Source organism: Opisthorchis viverrini (assembly GCF_000715545.1).
Source record: "Opisthorchis viverrini unplaced genomic scaffold opera_v5_346, whole genome shotgun sequence".
NCBI classification, from domain to species: domain Eukaryota; kingdom Metazoa; phylum Platyhelminthes; class Trematoda; order Opisthorchiida; family Opisthorchiidae; genus Opisthorchis; species Opisthorchis viverrini.
This window is the reverse complement of record NW_008752004.1, coordinates 471,155-485,312: the sequence shown is the minus strand read 5'-3', so window position 1 is coordinate 485,312 and position 14,158 is coordinate 471,155. Positions and strand designations below refer to the sequence as shown.

Sequence of the window (14,158 nt, the reverse complement as noted above, 5' to 3'; positions counted from 1 at the left end):
GCTCCCCCTACTTTCTGCCAACCAACCGGTAGTGGTGGTCTTCCCCGGAGGCTGCACTTATGGTGAGGTGGCAGCTCTTCGGTTCGCCGCAGCTCGACGCCGATGGCAACTCCTCATTGTCACTTCTTGCCTAATCACCTCCCGAGAGCTCCTTCAACAGGCTGGACAGGCTGTCGTGACGACGTCAAACACTGGCCAATAAAATGAAGCATTTCCTTTCGCTCTCGTTCCGATGCATTACCAATGGCTGTGCTTTGCCTCGTTTTTTCGTTTTTTGTATACTCTCTGATCTGTTAGTATCCTCATTGTGTGCAATTTCCACTGCCTTCTTCGTTTGTGGTGTTTCGACCAAATGCTCTTTAGGAGTTTATTTTTTAAAGGGAAATGAGATGCTCGCTTTTCTGCTCACTATTTTTCCCAATAAACACCGGATTCGGAAAGTGTCTCCGTTTTTTTTTCAGTACCAACTTAATGAGACTTAACCGTGAGAACTGTGGGTTTCGTTTTCTGGTTGTTGATTAGAATTCGGTTGGATAGGTATTCGGTTAGTTTAGGCCTGGTTCGTTTCCCTTAGTTTCTTTTCGATGAGTACCCTGTCTTCCGAAGCGTTATTCGTCATTCGGAATACTTGACGGTCCCCTCTACAAGCGGTGCGGCATGTGTAATGCCGTTGGTCGGGTTAAGTTTGTTGTTTCCCACTGGACTAATTCCGATGTAATGTGGGTAAATGTTAATTGCTAAAAACGGCTATTTCGGTACTGTCCAAAGTGCAGATCTTGTGATCTCCCTCATCGTCTTGGTTTGAGCATTCTGTTCAAATTTGATTAATCGGTTTCCTGTTTGAGTGGGTAAATTCCTCCTCAGCTTTCTGTTGCTTATATAGTTTTTAAACAGTATCTGATGGCTCTAAAGCGATTGGGTGGTAATTAAACTGGTTGCCTGGGAATCTGATCGTTTTCACTGCATTCTTGCAGCTCTGTTGGACGTGAATCTCTTCGGTCCCTCGGGCTAAGTTGTAACGTATAGTTCTGTAGCTTAAAATTTACTTTTTGAATATACCTCTCTAGATTGGCAACTAGGAGTATCTCAGTCTTCTTTCTTTCCTCGGGAGGCATGCATCGAAGAAAAGGTTGTTTGCATAGCTCGTCCTTGTTGAGACAGCCACGAAGATGTGTCTGACAGGCCCTTTGTCGACGTGCTCTTGAACTTCATGGCCTTTTGGGACGAGATTATGCACCGTAACGATTTCGCACGTTTCTGATGGATTCGATTGGATTTATTTTTACATCTTTATGACCGTTAACAGCCACCTTTCTTTCTGCCATACACTAGACGTGTCCACTTCAAGTGATCTGTGGCCTTCCGCTGTGTGGTTACAGATTTTAGCAATACGCATGAATGTTTTCTTAGGTGCGCATGGCTAACATTTTGGACGAAATACTGATTCTTTGTTTTTACTCTTCCGTTTAAAATTCAGGGATCACATCCTAGGTGACGTGAATGATGGACTGGGGTGGCAGACCAAGCAATCTCTAGATGGATCATAGTGTTTTCTCACCTTCGAAGTAGTATTTATCCCAGTTGACCACTAGCAAATTACTCCACTTGCAATCGTTTTTGGCATTCCACAAATCCAATTGTTGCTGGTGGCCTACTTGAAAGTTTGTACTGTGCTCGAGCCCTGCAGAAACGTTTGTTGCGCTTCACACGAGTGTTTGAAAGGTTTCTCTGCATAGGTCTCTTTTACGCACTCTAAACCTGTACACTGCACCCTATTCACGTATCCTCCTGTCGACAAGTGATGGAGTGGTGGTCTAGGGTAACTTACTTTCCATTGTATAGGGACTCCTTCATTAGACTGCATTTTTTCCAAAGAATCACGATCAAGTTTATTCAGTGATGTACGGCGGTAGTGAAACATCTGACCGAGCTCATTAAACTTTCAGGGATAGCTTCATTTTGTCGATTCGTTCTACTATGACTTTCAAAGCATCCCATGGTGGTATAACGATGGGGCTTCGTGAATGTACGGTACTAGCTTGGGCATGGTGACGCTTGTGAAAATTCACATCAGGATTTCTTATTACCGAAAATATCCGAAAGGAAGGAGATCGAAGGAGCGTACGCAGTCTGTCCCGATGTTTACGGAGCGTTCTTCCTGAATCAGTAGGGCGACCAAATCTGCTGCTTACGTCGGTTAATCATGAACTACTGAATTATATGAAAGTTCCACTTTTAAAGGCCAGTTGTTATTGTGTAAGACTCATTCTTGGAACAGTGGCCAACTTGGTTTTCCATTTTGTGCCACATTTTACCTCATGGAGGCTCGGACTGATGTTACGCCAAGGTCGAGCTACCTTACTGAACGCCTGGGATCGGCTTTCGGCGCGTCAGTCGCTCTTATAAAGGCTTGGCCAGCCATTTGGCTTTTGCGGGTCACATGACAGCCAAAGTATTCGCGTACGGGTCTGTAGTCGTCGGTCCTCTTAGGGGGTATGCTGGCGTCTGATACACTCTCTCATGAATAGAGCTGGTCACATTCTTTTCTTGATTCCAACATCGTTACTCGATATCGGTTAGGACTTTAAGGTAGATGCTTTCTCCCGAATTTATCGGTTTCAGAAAACTGTGTGGAGGGCTGTCAACCAGCCTGTTCCGAATGGCTGATTTAGGACGATCTGGGCTATTACCAGCCCAGCTGGATAGATCGCAAAGGAATTTCTTTTGGTATTGTTTGCTCCTCAGAGGTAACCTAACAGTACGTTTTCTCCGGGGCATACCTAGCGCACAAACCAATGTATTTATGGTATCGGAACTTTTCCGATTCTTTAGCTACGTAGTACTTCAAAATCCGTACATGTGCATCTGCTGAATTTCACAAGAGCCCACAGAACTGGTGTGAAGTTACTATAGCATTCTAATGAAAACGTTGTCGTCTTTTAAGGGTCTCTTAATATGTCCTCAACGGTTGGGTGCGGGTCCTGTTCGTTGGTGCTTCCCGCGTAAACGAAGCGGTTGGGAAGCTGTCGGTCAATCAGGTCCTCCATAAAACGTAGGTGGTTCACAGCCACAGCCACATTGCACAGCACGCTTATCTTTACACGGTTCTCACTTTAATCATTCGATCTACAAAATAAGTTGAACTCTCGTCCAGTATAGTCGTAATTTAATCCTGTATTACCTGTTCGTTTCAGTTGCTCATTCAGGTAATTTGCCTCTATGTGATCCAACCATGAGCACTGAAAGAGGCAATAGCCATCGATCCAGACCGCCTAAATACCAAAATACGGTAGCCTACCAGAACAACATGCACGATACTTCGAAACGAACAAAGGAGGTCAACAATCTCGTCATGGAATCTCTTTGTGCTCGATGCAAAGGCATTTTGGAATGGAAGGTGAAATATAAGAAGTATCGTCCGCTTTCTCAACCGACCATGTGGTAAGTTGTTGTTCATCTGTTTAGAACCGATGGGATTGAACCTATTTGTATAAATCCCCGGTTTGGTTTCCTGCGGGTATAACCTACCTCGAGATGGCTCAGTGGTTAGAGCGCAAATTTACTAACAGGAAGGTTCATGGCTCGGCCCGGACCTCAGCAGGATCTCCACTGTTCCTCTCTAGGCTTGAGTAACCCGGCAGTATCCCAGCTTTAATGCATCTTTCCGTTAGCACCGCAGCCAGGTATCGAAAGAGTGCTACAGCTGAAATATTTTTATTTTTCGACCCCAGACTGTTGCGCAATTTCACACAAAAGTATAGACAGCGGTGACCATTGTGGACAGCTTTGTTCCGTATGGTCGAACAAACGGGTTTCAAGTAGCTAATGAATTGTCCACTCATCCATCGCTCGAATACAACCTTTTATACTGGTTTTACTTTTTAACTTCTGAATCCTGAGGCGGATTTTGCTGCGTTCTCAACCCAATACGAAATCAATTTGAAATAACTTATTTCAAGAACCTATTTCCTTTTGCATATATGCTGCTAGTTGTTGTTCTTCTTAGTATCCCACTGCTTGTCAGTTACCGTGCCCTTGCCCGTTTTTCTCCTCGTAGAGAAAACTGGTTTTGATTGAAACTAGAGAAACATTCGCGCACGTGATTGCAAATTTCATATTCATTGGTGACTTTTCTGTTTAATCGAAATGAAGACGAAACAAGCCCACTTTTGCCTTGAAGCCTAGATTTCACATCACTTGAGACATTCTCCGTAAATAAGTCCTGATCAACCTCTGCTGGGACGTACTGAAAATAGGTTATGCGGTTGATATTGATTAAGCCTTGTCTATCTTAATTCGGCTAAGTCGCTCGTTAGCACTGACCTTTACAAAGGCTGCGCGCGGTTTCCACGCGCGCAAGGTTGCTGAAAACTCTTCGACAGCCAACAACCGGTTTCCATCTTCTTGGGGCTCATCAGGTAGGCGCAGTCCCCGAGTTTCCGTCAACCTTATGATCTACGCGAACCCAAATTGGACTGTTTTTGAGAAATACACTCATTTGCAAATCAATTTGATGTTCACGGGAGACTCAATTGAATCTCTCGTTTATGATATTCTACAACTGAATGTGCTGCACACAGACCGCCTCATGATTCATTCTATATATGACTCATTCTCTATTCAACCGTCCTCAACTTAAATGTTCCGGACGTGGAACGGGTCTCCCTACCAGATGGGAAATCTAGTGGTGCGTCGACCTGTTTATATGCCACACAACATGTTAGTGGGGTGCAAAACCCGGAAGGAGATTTGAGGAGATTTGTCATTTTCACAAAAGGTTTCATCTTGTCGGTGAAGCTTATCAACGCTGAAATGCCGAGAAGCTTTATACAACTGTTTCATTCTTATTGGAATCATCAGCGGTGTGCGCCTCACGAAACTCACAGAGTTTCGAACTCGCGACCAGCAGTTGGACACGTAACTGTTTGACAATGAATGGCTGATCAGCAGGACGTAGCAAAACCTACTTTGCTCTTGATTATTGCATTCAACCAATCAGGCATACTTTTCACCGGGTGTCCTGGATACTTTCCACCCGATTTTAGCCATTCTTGTGTTAATTCCGTCTTCACTTACCCAGTCGTGTGAAAAACAGTTTTCTGAATGTGTTCTACTCAGAAGTTATCGATGGAGTCCAAGCGCGGACCTCAAATCGACCAACCTAATAAGTAGATGATATGTTCCAATGAATTTCGTGATGTTGTCATTGTATTTCGTCACCAAATACTTCTTGGAACTACCCAAATAAACTGGATGGTGTCCGTACATATGAGTATGCCCATTACACTGACGAATGACTGTACACTTGCTGTATTCCCCTTCAAACTACAACAGAGTCTGAATGATGACTTCAGCCAGTGAAAACGTCTGACGCTCCTGTTTGGATTACAATAGTAGTCGGACTCTTGATTTGCCCATTCTCAGTTTAACAATACTAGATTGGGCTCTGTGCGTACCGGCGTTTGGTTTACATGCCCATTGAAAAAAATCGTTCAGTTGTAGCACCCTTTCGGTACTTAGTTGCCATGCCAGACGAGGAAGGCACGAGGGCTGGGATACTGCCTGGTTGCCCCAGTCTAGACAGGGCAAGTCGAGAGGCAGAGGTCGGTTTCGAACCGCAGACCTTCCGGTCAGTAAATTCGCGCTCTAACCACTAGGTCCATCTCGCCCCCATTGACAAAATACACTTTCTGGTCGAGGTAATGCAGTGTGCATGGTGCCAATGACTCCATCCGTCTCTTCTCGATCTTCTGTGCTGGAGTTATTGACAACACTTTGTTCGGTGCACTCAACACCCGTGATAAGTTCGCGGGTTCAATTGTTCGTACAACAAGGTTGCTAATGTGGTATTTTTTTACCCTAGTTAGAACCCAGTGATGCCTTATGTCCTCGATTCTAGCAAAACTGCAATGTGTTTTATTACTCGGTGTGTGGCACCCAAGCCGTCGTTGTTTGTGGTGGGTGGTACCATCGTTAACTCTTTCGTGTATGCCAGAATAAGCAGCAGACAGACTGAAAGGACATTTGGCTAGTCTTAAATATTGTCAAACGATTTCTTCGACATGACATTTAGGTGGGGCTTGAAGCCAGTGAGCTGACGGTGAAATTCGTCTGCAAAGTCAAGCGGAAGTTGCTGATAGCCACTACATGTACATGTATGGAAAGAGGGTTAAATTCACATTGCAGTATACAGCAAGTGCCCCGAGATCCTCAGCACACCAGGCTTAGGCGTTACCATACTTGATAAAGATCAGAATCGGGTGAACAGATGTTCTCGTCTTGTGAAACCATGAACCTAAAGAGGGTGGCTAGAAAAAGCGCACTCTGAATAGTCGCAATTGCCTGCGTTGCTTTGAAGTCACAGTGGCTAAGTTCACCACAGGGAATCTTCGACGGTTTGAATATCACAAGTGTAGTGGAAATCTTGGTTGATTTCCGCAAAGGAACGCATGACGGTCACCTCGATTTTCCTGTGAACAGCAAGCCGGATGAAGGGCATTTCAGCATGGTTCGTTGCGATTCGCACTGCATATGTTTCTTTCGTGATATTTGATTGTCACATTATCTTGGATACGGACGCGAACTCATTCGACCCAGATACAGGGTTCGTGCACAGCTATCACAGACCTTTCAACATTGACGATGGTGTGAAGTCAATACTATGGATATGTGGGTAACCTAGGTTCCGGGTGAGTCTCTCGCAAAACCAAATCTGTTTGCAAATGAGTGTATTTCGCTAACCTCGTGCAATTTGGTTTCCAGTAGAACATAACGTTGACGGAAACTTGGGAACTGCACCTACCTGATGAGCTCCAAGAAGGGCGAAACCGGTCGTGAGCTGTCGAGGAGTTTTTAGCAACCTTATGAGTAGTGCATTACAAAAATATGTGTGTATCGCGATATCTCGAATATCGTAGCGACTGAAACATGAGGCGGCCTGTTACAGCACATTCAGTTGCCTGAGAACATCAAAACCGAGAGATTCAGCTGTGTTCCGGGTGAGTCTCTCGCAAAACCAAATTTGTTTGCAAATGAGTGCATTTCGCTGACCTAGGGATGAATTCAGTGACCAACGTGTGGGACCAGTCTCTTCGTCATATATGACAAAGGACCTCGCGCGTACCTTGAATTTTAGCACCTAGCCTGGAATGTTCCTGCCAGCATTTCCCATCCTACCAGGGAGCGGTAAGAGGCTCTTTGAGTTTTGTGACTACCTAATAGCAGTTGGTCACGCATTCATTGAGTAGCTTTTGAATGACATGTTGAAAATTGGGACGGAGGAAATTAAGTAGTATCTTGGAAATTGGAGAAAAAACTGGTGCTCTTAGCGGCACTTCCTACTCCGTATGATCTCCTTCGTTGAGCTGTGTTTTTATTCGACTTAGTCTTGGTAGCTTTGTTTCGCTTACCGTGCGTATCCTTTGTCCACTCTTTTCACTTTGCCAGTTTTTGTGATGTTGTCTTCTCTTGAAAGGTCGGAAAATAGTTAAACTGAAACCACCGTGTTATTTCGCGAGTGTATCATAAGCCTTTATCAGTAGCTTGATTGACCGAGTTGTCTTGATTACCGGTTAGCTGCTGTCTGGCCCCATTTCAACCAATCGGATGTGACTCCAATGAGGAGTTTTTTGTCTAGTCTCAGCTTAACAGTGAAACTTGTCGACCTTTTCTAATTTGTAATCGTTCTGCCTAGTATTGTGGAATCGAGCGCACTGCCCCTTCTAAGGTCGAGTAGTGTGGACGTACTTTTTTGCCTGAATTAAGTGAGTGTTGTATCAGCAGTGAGGCGGTCATCAGAAAGCGTATTGAAAATCGGCCCGCAAAGTAGGCTGATAGTTCGAATAAGGCTGCAGCGGTAGTTCATGGAGTCCTCGGGGTACCTGACTGTAGTCCGTTGTTGTGGCTCGTGAGATCGTGAAGGGGTAAGCTGGTCATTCCAGGGTTTCAGTCGTAGCTTTTGGCTCATCACTATGACCCCCAAGAATCGGGTGCTGAGGTATTCTATGAGAGCATTGACCGGAGCCAACCACCCGTTTTTCTTACCCGTTTGGCTGCAGCAACCGGACCCACCCCGGAGGGTACGGGAAATTAAACATAAAATTCTGTCTCCTAATGCTCGAGCATTCAGAAGAGAGGTTTTAAGTTACGACGGAATTTTCACAGGCTTTGTCAATTTCCTAGCTGAATTGAGATCAACTTTTGGTTGATGTGAATGTGATGATTGTAGGGCCCTTGGTCAGAATCCCCGTTCGGGCTCATAGAATCCACATTAGCTATGGTCCCCAAGGGGGATGGAATAGCTTACCCGTTTGGCTGCAGCAACCGGACCCACCCCGGAGGGTACGGGAAATTAAACATAAAATTCTGTCTCCTAATGCTCGAGCATTCAGAAGAGAGGTTTTAAGTTACGACGGAATTTTCACAGGCTTTGTCAATTTCCTAGCTGAATTGAGATCAACTTTTGGTTGATGTGAATGTGATGATTGTAGGGCCCTTGGTCAGAATCCCCGTTCGGGCTCATAGAATCCACATTAGCTATGGTACCCAAGGGGGTTGGAATAGCTGTGCTTCTCGGTTGCTTTCACCATAGGCTTACTGCACTTTCAGGATGGAATATAGGATTTCCAGAGAGCTATGTTTTCTCATTTCCAACTTTCTGGTCGGGACGCCATTTTTGACATATGTCGAGGAGGATGATTGAACAAATTTGATCACACACCTCCGCTTTGGGTCCTTCTAAATTTAGTTTGAAATGTGGCCAGAAGACCGTCAAACGCGCCTACTACACGGTGTGTGCTCCGTGTATAGACACTCTGCGTGTGTGTGGCAAATGCGGGAATCCCGAAGAAGTGGTTATTCCTAGGTGAGTCTTTTCATGCGACCAGATATCTCTGAGGCAAACCTGGTTGTGTACAAATCACCTGCCATCTTATGCCCTAATGAAAGTACTTTTTTATGTATGACGACTCCATCTAGGTCGACCAGTTAAACTGTCGAGTCGCATAATAGCAGAATACCATTAATGTAGTGCATTTCTTGTGACTGTCATTCACGAGTGTTTGGTCGTAGCACCGAGTTTAGCGTTCCTGGGTCCGTATCTTGCTTATCAAACGTCTAGAGTTCAAGCCAGATCGCATCCTACCGTTAAGGTCAAATGAAGAAGACACTTCAATGCCTCAGTTTTGGTGTTGACCAACCTGTTCGATTGAAAATAGCACGTATCCAACGCTGATCACGGTGGAGGTTTCTCGTAAAGTTTCGCCCAAACCTAGCTAAGAGCACTCGAGGTTGGGTTCGAACCATGAACCTTCCGGTCAGTAAGTTCTTACGTTGACTGAGCCCAGAAGGCCAGTTGACAACCAATGTATGGAATGTAACAGATGTTTGTTCACATAGAAGACGACCACAAAGAAGCTGATCGTCCATACAAGAAGGAAATAGGTGTAAAATTCACCACATAGTAGGGTATACTTTTCCTTACCCTCATTTCAGAACTTGACCTGTTCTGCTAAGGTATAATTCTTCTTCTCCTAGGAGCTCAAAAACGGAGGAACAAACAAACCGAGAATTTGAGAAGGGCCTTGAGGGTCTTCGTGAGCGGGAACGTCGTAAGTTTTCCCAGTTACGCCACGGTTGTAACTTCTCTTTGGGACCTTCCTCACTCATTCGCGTTTGTACTTCATTTGGATCAGTGATTGTTAACCGTTTTTTTCTGAACTCCCCCTTTTCCCTTTTTGCAAACCTGAATTCACTTTTCGCTTACTTTGATAGTCTCGTTTACGTAGCTTATCTTACTTACGTCAGCAAAATGAGTAGGGCTGTTTCGAGTTTACCTGTTCACCACTACCCAGCTCGTATCAGATTTTGCGTGCACCCACTCTTTCGCTGCTCCGATTCATAGATATTAGCTAGAAAAAGCAGCCACCTAAAAATTCCAATCACCACCGCCAAGGTGAATTAGACCGTTCACAACAGATTTGATCATCTAGGAAAATAGATCCACTGAATTTAGCACCAGTTATCAGCACCAGTTTCCAACCTGGTGTAACCCTATTGGACTCTTGGAATGTTGCCTAGTTAACGGAGTATTGGCTCAAATTTGCTGAACCCTTTGTCATTCGGAGCTTCTTAGATAGACAGGCGTTCGTGCCATTTCCCACACGAATCTTTGATTAACACTCATGAATTGTTGACATCAGGACCACATGATGTGAGCCTTTAATATTACCATTTGTTGACTACTGATCACTGGTTGGTCGTTTTGCTGTTCAGTTTTAATGATCAGAATGTGATTGCAATTAGACCATGGACATCTTTGGTAGTCGAAACCGGAATGGCTCGATCATCCTGGGCCTTGCATCTTTATAAGGATTCAGCCATTGTGGAAAGACTTCCTTCAAAAACAGTGTTTTGCTAAGTCGCACCTGCACCATCGGAGCGAAAAATACCCGGTTTCTTCATGCTACCCTCAGTCGTCTACTTTGCCGATGGCCGTTTGAGAAAATAATCAACAATGTAATTCTGATTGAACTTCAGCCTCTCCTGTTGCCCAAAGTTGTGATTTTCAAGGACTGGGCATCGTGAATTCACAGTACGGTGTACAGAAGTTCGTATTACGATACCTTAACATGGAACCTAAGTAGTATCCGAACGGCGTGATACTTGCACTCTTGGTACCAGATTTGGAATAATGTGCTATAACCCTTCACACCCTGGATTTCATTTTGCTTCCATGGCGAACCTGCGAAACATTTGACAAGCGATGTTCTAGGATATGTCCAGGTCAGACTAACACTACTACAAGACCGAGCGGCTATGGATTTTCTAGAAGCAACAACAAGTAAGTACTAAACAATGTACAAACATACATATAGGGGCAGTCTGACAGTGTGAGTTGGCCGTACAGAGAGATAACGGCGCAGAAATCAGTACGTTTGTGATGTGAGGGACTGTCTTACGGTTGGCGGCGCGACGCGACAGCTCGTGTCACGTGACAAGTCAGAGTGCGCGGTTTTGTCCATTTAAAACAGATCTCGCCAAGGGCTATCTGGCAGGTGCGGCACATAGGTGATACAAAATAATAAACCGTCCCAGGCGTCAGGTTGGTGTATTGGATGACGCGTTCGGCTGCCGTCTGGGAATTCTGGGTTCGAAACCCCGGTCGGTCCGCTTTCCCGTCGGAATGGACGCTCGAAAATTGGTGCAACCGAGACGAACTTGTAAGCATTTACAGATGGGCAAAAAATGCTCACATCAGTTACTGAAGAATAAGCAGACCTTAAGCAGGAACGAAACACGAAAAAAACAATAAGGAACGAAACAAACGGTATCATAATCAACACTCCCCAAGCTATGATTTTATGCGGGGATCAGGCCAGCAGACTGATCAGCTACTCTGTCCCTCCGCTCCCCGAAGTGTACATTATCCTGGCCGGAGGTCTCTAGTAAGTAGAGTTGGCGAACGTCTCGACGCAGTGCCTCCGACTGGTTCTTACGATCGCTTCTCTGACTGCCCCATCGGTCGACTAAACTGCTCTTTCGACAATGCCCTTCTCTCACTGCCCTCTGAGTGTCGAGATATCTCCCGATAAAACGAGGTCACCTCCGTTCGGGCTCCTTTGCTTAAGCCATTTTGACATCGTCTGCAGAGTTGGAAGGTACTCCTTCATCCACCAGTTCGCATTTGGCCAATACTGGGTCACGATTGGCTGTTGGGTCCAGATTTCTGACCAATCAGATCTCATCTTGATGCCGGACCGGCAAGTGTCCCGAATTCTTGGCCAATCTCGTGCGGGTCAGGCGCACCGGCCGTAGCAGCGCCTAAAGACGTGCGGTAAAGCGGGATCCGTGTGGAATTCTACCTAACAATCATAATCAACACTCCCCATGCAATAATTTTATGCGGGGATTGAGCCAGCAGACTGATCAGCTACTCTGTCTCTCCGCTCCTCGAAGTGTACGTCATCCTGGCCGGAGGTCTCTAGTAAGTAGAGTTGGCGAACTTCTCGACGTGATGCCCCTCCCCCGACTAGTTCTTACGACCGCTTCCCTGACTACCCCATCGACCGACTGAACTGCTCTTTCGACAATGCTCTTCTCTCACTGCCCTTTGGGTGTCGAGATATCTCACAATATAACGAGGTCACCTTCGCTCAGGCTCCTTCTTTGCTTAAGCCATTTTGACATCGTCAGCAGAGTTGGAAGGTACTCTTTCATCCACCGATTTCAAAATAGGTCGGCTAGGTGGTTGGCGTGTCTCCAGGCTTTAGATAGATTCCATGAGTCGACACAATGACTGGCCGTTGAAGGATTCGCGCTCAGGAAGACCAAATGTTTCGGTGTTGGAGCTGCGTGGTCATTGGGGTCCGAAGTCAGTTTTACTAACGGGCGGTCGTTGAAGATTTTTTCGATCTCAGTCAAAGTCGTCTGCAGCGTCTCGGCGTCTACCAGTCTGCTTCCTAATAGGGCCCGCAAAATTCGCCTGATACCCCGTATCAACCTCTCCAAAATACCTCCACGATGACTGGCTTTCGGTACGGAGAACACCCAGTCGCATTCGTACTCTAGTAACTCGGTCGCCAACCTATCCCGATCCCATTTACGAAGACATTCCTTCACGTCAGCTTCGGTCCCTCTAAAATTGGTGCTGTTGTGGTCGGTGGGGCAATAATTTGGTAAAGCGGCTGCGAAAACTATCGACAGCAGCGATAACAGCGCCACGGCTGTCCAGCCGCACAGATGGCACGGTTGACGCTGAGGTCCGAGCGGCATTCTTTCTGGCATGATGCCCCCCCCCTTCCACGACTGCAGTTGGTTCCAACTAAACGAACCAACTGCAGTCGCAGACCATTCGCATTCACTGAGGTGGACTACTTCGGGCCTCTGTTAGTCAGACGAGGACGTGGCACTGAAAAACAATAGGATTGTGTATTCACATCGAAGTGGCCCATACCTTGGACACGATTATGTTCCTATGCGCGTTTTCGAGATTTGTCGCCAGACGACACAGTCCATAAAAACTTTATAGTGATAACGGCACCAATGTTAGAGGGACCGAAGCTGACGTGAAGGAATGTCTTCGTAAATGGGATCGGGATAGGTTGGCGACCGAGTTACTAGAGTACGAATGCGACTGGGTGTTCTCCGTACCGAAAGCCAGTCATCGTGGAGGTATTTTGGAGAGGTTGATACGGGGTATCAGGCGAATTTTGCGGGCCCTATTAGGAAGCAGACTGGTAGACGCCGAGACGCTGCAGACGACTTTGACTGAGATCGAAAAAATCTTCAACGACCGCCCGTTAGTAAAACTGACTTCGGACCCCAATGACCACGCAGCTCCAACACCGAAACATTTGGTCTTCCTGAGCGCGAATCCTTCAACGGCCAGTCATTGTGTCGACTCATGGAATCTATCTAAAGCCTGGAGACACGCCAACCACCTAGCCGACCTATTTTGAAATCGGTGGATGAAAGAGTACCTTCCAACTCTGCTGACGATGTCAAAATGGCTTAAGCAAAGAAGGAGCCTGAGCGAAGGTGACCTCGTTATATTGTGAGATATCTCGACACCCAAAGGGCAGTGAGAGAAGAGCATTGTCGAAAGAGCAGTTCAGTCGGTCGATGGGGTAGTCAGGGAAGCGGTCGTAAGAACTAGTCGGGGGAGGGGCATCACGTCGAGAAGTTCGCCAACTCTACTTACTAGAGACCTCCGGCCAGGATGACGTACACTTCGAGGAGCGGAGAGACAGAGTAGCTGATCAGTCTGCTGGCTCAATCCCCGCATAAAATTATTGCATGGGGAGTGTTGATTATGATTGTTAGGTAGAATTCCACACGGATCCCGCTTTACCGCACGTCTTTAGGCGCTGCTACGGCCGGTGCGCCTGACCCGCACGAGATTGGCCAAGAATTCGGGACACTTGCCGGTCCGGCATCAAGATGAGATCTGATTGGTCAGAAATCTGGACCCAACAGCCAATCGTGACCCAGTATTGGCCAAATGCCGGTTGCCAATGGCGCATCCAGAACGCGTCAGAACTTCCAGAAAGTTATAACGCTATATATACGCTATATATACGAAGCGCTGTACAACTGTTCTTGACTTCGCTTTGGGCATTAATAGACCTTGTGCACCTTTGGTGGTTGTTTTTGACGTGAA

At 46.1% G+C, this 14,158-nt stretch overlaps 1 protein-coding gene across 1 annotated transcript in view; it reads left to right on the top strand.

Annotated features, from left to right (window-relative positions):
* T265_10226 (hypothetical protein) overlaps nucleotides 1–13,457 on the top strand; it is a gene marked incomplete at both ends in the record, with an annotated part of 30,235 nt that extends 16,778 nt beyond the window's left edge. Inside the window, 3 exons of the mRNA XM_009176535.1 lie at nucleotides 3,207–3,441; nucleotides 8,747–8,863; nucleotides 13,028–13,457. Coding sequence (XP_009174799.1) covers nucleotides 3,207–3,441; nucleotides 8,747–8,863; nucleotides 13,028–13,457 — 782 coding nt within the window. The remainder of the gene's footprint in view (nucleotides 1–3,206; nucleotides 3,442–8,746; nucleotides 8,864–13,027) is intronic.
* Nucleotides 13,458–14,158: the final 701 nt, after the last annotated feature.